This window comes from Babylonia areolata, chromosome 19, assembly GCF_041734735.1.
Source record: "Babylonia areolata isolate BAREFJ2019XMU chromosome 19, ASM4173473v1, whole genome shotgun sequence".
Lineage (NCBI taxonomy): Eukaryota > Metazoa > Mollusca > Gastropoda > Neogastropoda > Buccinidae > Babylonia > Babylonia areolata.
This window is the reverse complement of record NC_134894.1, coordinates 14,227,205-14,238,934: the sequence shown is the minus strand read 5'-3', so window position 1 is coordinate 14,238,934 and position 11,730 is coordinate 14,227,205. Positions and strand designations below refer to the sequence as shown.

At 38.4% G+C, this 11,730-nt stretch overlaps 1 protein-coding gene across 1 annotated transcript; it reads left to right on the top strand.

Annotated features, from left to right (window-relative positions):
* Window positions 1-566: 566 nt before the first annotated feature.
* Window positions 567-10,616, top strand: LOC143293479 (uncharacterized). Its single transcript, XM_076604369.1, has 11 exons — window positions 567-664; window positions 2,750-2,868; window positions 3,593-3,739; window positions 4,574-4,726; window positions 5,141-5,238; window positions 5,694-5,817; window positions 6,337-6,438; window positions 7,370-7,438; window positions 8,586-8,726; window positions 9,321-9,396; window positions 10,193-10,616. Exons 1-11 carry the CDS (start codon window positions 577-579, stop codon window positions 10,291-10,293), a joined length of 1,218 nt encoding a protein of 405 aa, XP_076460484.1. The 5' UTR covers window positions 567-576; the 3' UTR covers window positions 10,294-10,616.
* Window positions 10,617-11,730: the final 1,114 nt, after the last annotated feature.

Below are 11,730 nucleotides of genomic sequence, written 5' to 3'. Positions count from 1 at the left end.
TGTGGTATAGCGTATATGGATTTGTCCGAACGCGGTGACGCATCAGTCCTTGAGTTACTGATACTGATACTTCTTCTTATGGGCAGTTTGGGGGTTCAAAATTGTCTGGAAAGCGTCAGTGTCACTTCGTGTAACTTTGACTGATAGTCAGTGGTACAGTGACAACTGATGTATTCATATGTCGTTGTATTTGTCTTTAAATTTACATTCATCATATCAAAAACACATGTGAAATATACTGTATTTTTCATTTCTCTTCGGACACATTTGTGGAGTTTTCGTAATCTCAGCTTCCATCAAAGAGGCTACAGTCACATTACATACTACGCACGCACGCGTGATTTGAGGCTCCATCTACAGTTTCCGATTCTCAGTTCCCTAAAACTGTAAAGAACACACACACACACACACACACACACACACACACACACACACACACACACACACACACACACACACACACACACACACACACACACACACACACACACACTTCATTCATTTAGTTAAGCAATGGCATAATTTGTCTTTCTTTCGTTCATTTCTGGTTAATAGATATTACTTCGTTTTCGCCACATGTGGACCGAGGGTGAGAAGCAGAGAACTGAAACGAAAGAAAACATGGGCAAGAAAAACTTTAAGAAAAAAGGAGGGAAAACGTTAGGTAAGTGTTGCAATCACATAATATGCTTCGGTTTTACGACAAGTTTATGAGTTTTCTTTTGTTGATTTCTTATAAAATGAAGGCCAAGAGTCGCGATCTTTACCACTGAGAGAAGGCACTGAAACAGCGACTGACAGTGAAAGACAGTCCATCGCATCGTGAAGAAAACGTTTCATGTGATATTCAGAGACATGCTATGTTTGATGTTTTATTTTATCGTAATATTCATGTACGTCTTTGATTCTGGATTCATGACTTATTTATTCTATGTTGCTGTAAGTAGCCATCGATCATGTTCACGAAACTGCCCACCTTTGTTCTGTTGTTACTTTGACGGTGTACGTGTTGTGTACTGTATAGTAGATCTTATATTCGACCAATTTACCCATTCTTATGTGATGCCTGAGGGTTATTCCTATCTAAAGAGGGCAATGTTCTGTATGTGGAGCTCCTGACAGTAATGTCCTATGTCAGGCACTGCCCAGCTTCTTAGGGCCCAGTTCAACAATTAACATAGCCTGGTCCTGTATCCTAACACATCTCTTACAACTCCATAAACCAGTGCATTGTTATTAGAGGTGTTTGGTCATCTGAATAGTGTTGATGGGAGTGTATTGCAGATGTAAAGAACTGAATGACTGTCAATAAGTCTAATAACTAAACGATGATAAGACAGAGTTTATGATAGTCTGTCCAAAAAAACTGTCGTCAACATCCTTCCTTTCCTGACTCTGTTCTGATTAATAGCACACCTGTTTCACTTTCTTCTTCTGTTTGCAGTCTTGGTATAATCCTCGACCAGTCTCTTAACTTCCAACCGATCATTTCTAATATTTGTAAACTTGCCAGTCTGGAACTGCATAGGATCAGTTCCATCCACCACTATCTCTCTGCTGATGCAACCTTTATACTTGTGTGTGCTTTTGCCCTCTCAAGAGTAGATTATTGCAATTCTCTTTTGGCTGGCCTTCCGAAACATGTGTTAGACTTCAATGAATTCAAAATAACGCTGCTAAACTCATTTGCAGAGCTTCTTAATCTAACCACGTTTCTTTTCTGCTTCAGTCTCTCCACTGGTTGCCTGTTTCTGATTGAATAGACTATAACTATAAGCTATCAACTCTGACTTTTTGAGTTTTCTGAAGTCAGCGGGTCTGGCCCAGAGTATCTTTCTGAACTCCTCCGTATCTATACTTTTCTCACCAGCTCCATTCTTCCTCTGATACTTGACTTCTCAGGATACCTCATGTCAGAAGTAAGACCTAGCTATAGACACAGATCATTTTCTGTTCATTTGCCAAAGACTTGGAACAGGCTACCTGATATTATTGATAACCTCAGATATTCTGACTCCCTCACCTCTTTCAAATCTGGTCTCACCTCTTCCCTCAGCAGTGAGTTTTGTTATGGCAGATCCACTCCTTTGCTGGTGTGCTTGACAATGCGTGTATATGTATGTATGTGTACACAAACACATGCATGTGTATGAATGTGTGTTTGTGTGTGTTTACGTGTTTGCACACATGTATGTGTGGTTGTGTGTGTGCGTTGCTGTAACCTGGCAATAGTTTAAAACTGCTTGTGAATGTACAGTTGTGATGATGTCAAAATATTCTTGATGTTTTTAAACAGGACTGTGCCACTGTGTAGTCTACGTGATGTACTCTGAATGTATATGTGCTTTGTTCAATTGTTGTTTGTTGCAGTAGTGAGTACACAATAACACATTAATGAAATCTCATTTAAGATTTTAAATTCTCTGTTCCTGTAGAACTTTGTAGATCCATGATACGTCCTTCATTGTTTGCAAAGATAATGTTTAATAAATCATCAAATGAATTATTGATTGCTTAACTTGAACATGTGCATCTGCATGTATTTGGTAAGTTTGTGATGATATTGTTATTAACTAACGAAATGCGACACTGTATGCATGTTATGATATTATAATTATGCACTCATGCTTGTATGCTTGTATCATCCATGCATGCATAGATTCTGTTTGTACATTAGATATTGTATTATGAATATATTTCGAATGTATGTGTGTGTGTGTGTGTGTGTGTGTGTGTGTTTGCCTTTCAGAGGAAAGAAAACAAGAACTGAAAGAGGCTGCCAGAGTTCTCAACTCATCATCAGCAAAGAAATCAGCTTCAAATGCTAAAGCCCCTCCTTCCTATTCTATTGATGTCTTATTGGACAAAGTAAATATGATATTTTTTCCCCTCCACTTTATAATATTTATTATCTTTAGAAAAAAAAAGCCAGCAGTACACTTATCTTGTCACATCAAGAAACAAGTGTTTACATTCACATATATGCACACACACTACACAGATACACACACACACACACACACACACACACACACACACACACATACAGTGACGTGTGCATGCACACATAAACACACACAGTGACACATGCACACACACACACACACACACACACACACACACACACACACACACACACACATTTATACATGCAATGATACATACACAAATATATTTATCTTCATGTGCACACCCAGGCAGTGTCCACAGATCATATGACATATTAATTATTATATATATATTTTTTAAGTCCAAATAACCTAAGAGAAAATGCTATTCAGATCTTCAGATTTCCTTCACAAAAAAGAAAAAAAGAAAGAAAGAAAAGTAATTCACATTCCTTTTTTCAACCACCAATTCCTTTTTTGTGATGGTGGGTGGATAGAAGTAGGTTCTACTTTTGTCTTGTGTGTTAATTCTTGTTTCCAGATAACTGTCAAGTAATAACAGCTGTAGGCAAAGATAAATTGAAATATTTTATGTGTGTCTTCTTAGTTGCAAATATGAACTGTTATAATATTTAGATGTTAAACTAAATTGTGTGTGTGCGCGCACGCATGTGTGTGTGTGTGTGTGTGTGTGTTTCTTGCAGGCAGAAAAGTGTATAGATGAGTTTAACTATGAGTTGGCTCAGAAGTTCTGTCAACGAGCTCTAGAGCAGGATGCGGACAATGTGCGTGCTTTGGAAACATCCGGAACACTTCTGCTGGAGCTGGGCAATGTCGAGGCTGCTAAACAGGTGAGACAGGGAGTTACACCTGTCTTTGCAGGTACAAGTCTTCCGGATGAAACAGAACTTATGGATGATAAAAATTTTATTTCATCCCATCTCTGGATGATGATGATGATAGGGATACTTCGTTATATAGTGCCTATCCTCAGTTGGAGACCAAGCTTTAAGCGCTTTACAAACATGGGTTCATTTGCACAACAGGCTGCTTACCTGGGTAGAGCCAACTGACAGCTGCCATGGTGGAGTGCTCATCATTCTTTTCCTGTGTCATTTGATCAGATTTCAAGCAAGCACACATACACACTCAGACAGACATGTAACATGGATCAGCAATATTTTCGTTTGGTTGTTTCTTGATCATTGCTGGATTGATGAAATATCATTTGACATAAAGTTTTGGTTCATTGCAGCTTTGAGACAGTATGACATTTACTGTTTGTGATAGAAAAGAAAAAAGGAATATTTTTGAGTGACTACCTAAACTGCACAATCAAGCCAGTATAAAAAGGGGGTGTTGAATGTTGTAAATTAAACTTGAACTTTGAAGCCAGTATTTACATAAGTTTATATATGCATGCAGAACCCCAGTATTTACATAAGTTTATATATGCATGCAGAAATGACATACCACAAACAAGCATGTGTATACATGAACATGCAAACAACCACACATGCATACACTCAACCAGCACAAGTTCAAGAAGCACATTAGTTGATAACAAGATGGTTGTCAGAACAAAGGATGTGTAATATGAGAGACTTTTTAAAACTTAAAAGGGGAATGCACATGATGGACTGTCGGTATCTTTCTCAAAGCTCAATGTGTGTGTTTGTTGACAGTGTTTGGGTCGTGCAGTGGAGGTGTGTCCAGATGAAGGGTTTTCCAAATACATGACCCTGGGCCAGCTGTTTGATGGGGCACAGGCTGTGCAGTGCTTCCAGAAAGGAATCGAACTCATGCTGAAAGAAAAGGAAGAGAAGCAAGCACAAGAGGTGAATATATATGTTCAGGCATATCTTCATGAACACAAAAAATCATGATCATGCATACCTACACATTTGAGCCTACCTCTTGTCTCATTGATGCATCCAAGGAATTAAAATGTTGAATTCAAACTCAAAAGTTCTTTGTTTTAATTTTTATCTATTATACAAAATGAATAAGACACAACAGAACTTTTACAACCAAAAACACTAAAATGACAGTGCATGCACATATACCTTATTCACGCTCACACACCCATGTCCATGCATGTGAGCGCGCATGTGCACACACTCACACACACAGCCAACACACACATGCTTGCACACACACACTCTCTCTCTCACTCCCACTCGCTCACACGCTCGCTCATGCTCTCACTCACACTTAATATGTTTTTGACTGTGGGTGTAACATATGTGCAGCTGGCAGCGGCATGCAGGGATGCAGAGGAAGGACCGACAGACACCGACATATCAAATGCTTACTGTGCTGTGGCAGAGATCTATCTCACTGACCTCTGGTAAGATACCCATGCCTTTCAACATCACTTGAGTTCTCAGCATAACTGTTCTGTATGAAATTTCTACCCTTTGTTTTCTTTTGTTTTGACAGTTACCAGGATGATATAACAAGAAGAATGTTGCCAGTTTGTGAGCTGGTTTGATGAAATGGCATGGACAATGCTTTAACATCAGTTCTTTGTTTCAATCATTTGGCAACACATCATCTTTAAAGAATGTGTTGTCCATTTGTATTGAAACGGGCTGTACTTGGCTTGGGTATTCATATCTGGTTCAGATCAAGTTTGACACAAAAGTATTAAGGTTTTTGTAAAAAACCCCACCAAAAACACTGTGTCTTCTATAAAAAACAAAAACAAAAAACCCCCAGCAAAAACAGAATTTGTGGATCTGTCCACATGCTTATATACGTTTTCTAGAAAGTAAATTGAAGCATACAGGTGTGTGTCTGCAGTGAGGAGGAGGAGGCAGAGAGTCGATGTGAGGACAGCGTGCAAAAAGCTGTAGCTGCCGACCCCAACAACCCGGAAGCTCACCAGCTGATGGCCAGTTTTCTGTTGTCTAAAGACAATAAAGATGTATGTAGATAGCATGACATATTTTCTGTGCTTTTGTTTTTAAATCTGTCTGGTAATTTACCTTGGTTATAATGGTATCAGTATTAAAAATCTCCTTTGAAAGAAAGGTACATGCATTTCTTTTATTTTGTTCGTAAAAAAATGAGTAGAATTTAGCAAAAGAATGGACAAACGTTTATTGTTCCTTACTAGCAGCTGCGATAAGTTGATAGGTTGATACTGGAGGAGTTATTAGAAAAAACGGTTCAGGTTCAGACAGAAAATGTTGATGTGTGTGGCTTTGAATCATGGTCAGTGGTGAATCACTGGACATTTGGTCCAAGATGGTTAAAAGGTAAAAAGGAAGATTTATTTGTATTGCATCACATTCAAGGTCTGTGCATGAAGTTATTGTATGATGGAGGGCAAATGAGTCGATGCTAACATGGCACAAAATGATTGCACAAGATAGGGAAGTGGTCATGACTACAAATGGGTAGATGCTCACTTGGCACAAAATGACTGGTGTGTGTTGTGCAGGAGGCAAGGGAGGCCATCAAGAAGAGTGTGTCAATATGGTTACCCCAGCTGCAGGCAGCTGATAAAGGGGATGTCGATGACGATCAGTTTGACCCAGTGGAGGTGAGAGTGCTGATAATCCAAAGAGAGAGAGAGAGAGAAAAGCTGTCATCACAGAATGTGTAGGGCATTTGAGACAGGTTATTGATTCCTCACATTGTAATGGGCATTGGATACAGAGCATTGTCTCTTGAATTGTAGTGGGCATTGGAGACACATTGCTAATGCTTGATAATGCAGTAGGCTGTTGAGACAGATCAGTGATTCTTCATAATGTACGGGACATTCAAGTCAGATTGATTTCTCTTGTGTCAAAGGCAAGTGAGCTAGGCTATTCATATGTGTTTGGTGTTTCAGACATCCTCAACTATTCATTCTATACTGGGCTTTTGAGATGGATTATTTGCTCTTTATATGTGCTGGAAATGTGGGACAAACTATTAGCTCCTCATATGTGTTGAGCATTCAAGACAGATAATTGATTCCTCACAATGTGGTGGCAGTTGGCAGATAATTGATTTATCGTGGTGTTTAGGGCATTAGAAACAGATTATGGACTCATGTACTGGGCATTTGAGACAGAAGATGGACTCATGATGAACTGGGCACTTTAAACAGATTATGGACTCATGTACTGGGCATTTGAGACAGATGATGGACTCATGATGGACTGGGCGCTTTAAACAGATTATGGATTCATGATGTGCATTTGAGAAATGCTAATGACTTCTCATGATGCATTGGGCATTTGGGAAAGATTGTGGAGTCTTGATAATGTACTGGGGATTTGAGACAGGTTATTGACATCATTTATGGAGACATGATTATTCACAACAGTGTATGGGGGTCATTTGAGAGAGATTAATATCATTAAACCCATTGTGCATTTGAGACAAGTGATAAACAAACTGAAATTAAATCAGAATGATCGCCAGACACATGGCAGCACTATGACGCAGAGCATCTGCATGTTGTATGTTTTCTTTGGTTTCAGGTGTGTCCACTCACCTTTGCCACCAGAATGCAGGCAGCTAAGATCTTGATTGAAGCTGGGGAACACGAAGTGAGTCATGGAATGTAACATCTTGAAGGATACAACTTTGAATTTTTTCAGTGTTGTTGAGCCCCCAAAATAGTGGGGTAAAACAATGGTCAGACAGGAAGAACCCACCTGTAGATGAGTGAATGTAGTAGTTGCAGCCCCTGAACACAGAAGTTGAAAAGAAAGCGCTGTTGGTTGTTGTATCATGATCAGTTTTACCTGTTGTAGAGGAGTAGAAAAATAAGTTGGAAGCTAAATAGTCCCAGTGAAAATAGAATTAGTGGACAGATGAGTTCAGTTTCCTTTTTTATCAGATGTCTGCCTTACTAGATATTGATGCAGTAAATAAAGCAATTTGATAAGTAAAAACCTCTCTCAAATGAAAAAAAAAATCAATATCTTACAGAAATGTTTGTAAATATACAGAAGTTTTTCTCAAGTATACTTTGTGTTGATCATACACAGGGTTCATCCATTCTGAAAAATAAATGACTTAAAATTTTTTTTAAAATTTTTTTTTATTGTTCAGTGCACTAGAAAATGTGTTTTCCTCACCTATTCAGTTTATATTCATGCACAATATTTTGTAATCATGCTTAAAGCAAGGTGTGCTGGTCTGTCCAGAAACATATTCACTTGGTGTCAGATCATTCTGTACACACTTGGTACAGATAGATATGTAAACTCAAATATTTATACCTGTGTTACACATTAAGTTGGTTAAAATGAACAAAGATACGGTGATGATGTGTCGCACTGATTTTAGGAGGAAGGTGGCAGAATGGTTAAGATGCTTATCTGCCAATACAGTGTCTGTGAGGGTCTGGTTTGAATCTGTCTCACCATTTCTCCCAAATTTGACTGAAAAATCAAACTGAGCGTCTGGTCATTCGGATGAAACAGTAAACCGAGGCCCTGTGTGCAGCATGCACTTGGTGCACTGAAAAAGAACCCACACCAACAAAAGGGTTGTTTTCTGGCAAAATTCTGTAGAATAAATCTGTCTTGATAGGTACACATAAATGTATGCACTCCAGGCCTGACAAACGCGTTGGGTTTCGCAGCTGGTCAGGCATCTGTCTAGGAGATATGGTGTAGCATATATGAATAATATGTTCGAATGCTGTGACGTCTCATTGAGAAAATGAAACTGAAAAATGTCTTCCAGCTATCAACGGAGGTGTTGGAACTGTTGCTGGATGAGGACGAAGATGTACCTGACGTGTGGTACATGTTGGGCTGGGCCAACTACCTGCAGGGAGCAGACTATGCTGTCAATGCCAGGCATTACCTGTCCAAAGCCACAAAGGTCTGTCCCCGTCCTTGATGCTTTGTGATGTAACAATGGTGATAATTTCCATTGATACATATTAGGGTTTGGATGGATAGATTCTAATAATACATGTGATGATTTATTCAATTGTTTTATTTGTTAGTATACTCCAGAATATTATACTTTTTATGACACAGTGTAATTTTTTTCTTCTTCTTTTTTTCTTATGTTTATTCAGTGGGTTTTTTTGTGTGTGTGTGTGTGTTTTTGTTTTTGTTTTGTTTTCCATCTTTTTCTGAGCATGTACTTAATATGCTTGAGTACTGGCTTGACACAGATACAGGAACCAAACTTTTGAGGTATGAAAATATTTAATGTGTGTGGTAATCATTGGTGAGAGGTTACGGTTCAAGCTATGGTCTTGTGAACAGACTTCTTCAAACTTAGTTCAGTGGTTGGTAATAGTGAGTGAGGAAGAAACCCATAGAGATTCAAGGTCAGATGTGAAAGGTCATTGTCACAACATGGCATGATGGAAAGAATGCAGAAGTTTGCCCCCTTTTTTGTTTGTTTGTTTGTTTGGTTTTTTTTGTAAGGACTTATGATAATGCAGGTGTGATGTCTGGACAGGTATACACCAAGGTGAAGCACAAGGACAAAGATCTGCTGAAACACATTGAGGACCTGCTAAAGGAACTGGGACCAGGTAAACTCCCATCATGTAAAATAATCATCACTGTGATCATGATGATGTTAACAGTACATGATTAGTATGTTCTTGTCCTGACCCTTGTTTGCCAAGTGAAGGGGAAAAAATGTTAACAGGGAGAGTTATGACAAAGGTTAATAATTGAATCTGTATGGGCTGATTGACTATTAAACAAGGATCATCTGACATACCAACTTCTCTGTTTAGGAAGGTAACCATAATTTCTGGCATTTAAGACAAACTTTTTTTTTATTTTTTAAATCTGATCTGTGTGTCTTATTGGCAGTATGTGCCCTATGTCTGAAAAATTAAAATCTGACTGCCACTTGGTGCAGCCTCTGACAACTCACAACAAACTCAGTATTTGACCACGTGCTTGCTCACAATAAATGCTCACAATCCACAGAACAGCAACACTTGTGTGCTTCAGTGTTACCACTGTTCAGTTCAACACAGTTGATGTTCTCTATTGTACTGAGTTGAAACCAACTTGCACATGATGCGAAGTTTGAAGAGAATGTGATTACGATTTGCCTTTGGGTGGGGAAAAAGAGCAGCATCTAGATGTAAACACTGTACTGCCTTATCGTCCAGAAATTATGGTTGACATCTCTCACTCTTCATTCTCACTTCTTGCACACAGGCCAGCAGGCAGTGTTCTCCCAAGCTCAGAAAAAAAGAAAACAGACCTAGATGGCATGATGTTTGATAATGAATAATGGATTGACAGTATCAGTGACTGATGAGCATTCATTGCCTGCCTGACACACACATACTATTGGTTTTGCTTCAGGACCAGGTCTGGAGGAGGAGGATGCCGAGTCTGAAAATGGTGAGCTGGAGGCAGAGGAGATAGAGAGTTCTGAAGAAGAAGATGAGCCAATGGATCAGTGATAGATTCAGCACTCAGGACAATTTCAGTGTCACATTGCTGTACAGTCGTGCTTGCCAAGGACCTGTGTGATCTTAGTATTCCTTGATGGACATTTTGGGTGGATGTTTTGCTTTCTGATTGCAGTTCTGACTGGATAAAGGTGTTAAAGTAGTGTTCACTAACACCCTGTGTCAGTGGGATGAGGTATTGCTGAATGAATCTGTGAATACAAGGGGAAGATTTGCATGAGGGGTATTTTGGTGTTCTTTATTTTCCAGTCAGAATTTGAGACTTAAAAAAAAAATCCTGGAATAAACCTGCCATCATGGTAATTTAAAAAAAATGCAGTGCATTGTTTTTCAAGTGCATTCATCAGTAAAGTATGTGGATGTGCATGCAAGTGTGAGTGTGTACATGAAATGTGTGTGTGTGTGTTTGTGTTAAACTGGAGTATCTAAGTACTTCATAATTATCAAAGTATGAGGTTTGTTTTTGCTTTAAGTTTGATAACATGGTAACCAAACCCAGCCACGGATACCTGAAATCAAGGCGTGAACATTTTATGCTTGCACTCCAGTTAATATGTGTACATCTGATCAATCTGTGTCAGTAACATTGGACTAGGAAATGCATCATGCATTTCCAAAACCTTATTTCAATAGATATACCACCATGTGCATGTCTGTGGATGAGAATCCACAGGGATGATCCAGTAAGGTCACAGGCATGCAATTCTGCTATTACAATGTGAACGGAGATTTTTAATCATTATATTTTGCTTTTTTCTCCCTCCTCATATCATCAGTTTTTCCAAATAGGAATTTCCTTCCAACATTTCCAAAAAAGATGTTGAAATAAGCTGGTTATTATTTTAGATGTGTGTGTTGGTTCATTTTCCAGCTATGTTCGATACAGCTGACAACAGCACTTATTATTTTTTGTGGAACAGTAAAACGTTCACTCAAAAACATATATAGAAAAAGAGATTATCATTATGACTGAAGAAATACAAAAGCAGCTTCAACAATGTAAAGACATTAGAAAGCCTTACATCTTGGTTTATTCGTTTCAAACAAAAGGTACCTCCCAACAAGCATATATACAATACATAGTAATTGTAATTGTATAATGTAAAAAATAAAATTAAAAACCCGCAAAATTAATCCATCACTAAAAATTAAAGACGTTGAGTCTAATGCTTTTATCTTGGACTTTTGTTTATATTGGACTTTAAAAACATAACCAGCATGTCACATGCTATCCCCAAACTAAAAATAATTCATTTCTGTCAAAAACAGTGATCTTGAACTTGTATTATTTTTTATTTCATCTTCCTGTGACCAGGAAAAACCCAGATTACAAGATCAACGTGTGTTTGTTTGCTTTTTTTTATAAGCTTTATTATTTTGTTGAAGGTTGTAAGCATAATCAAATCCACAGTTCAGCTTCAATGTATG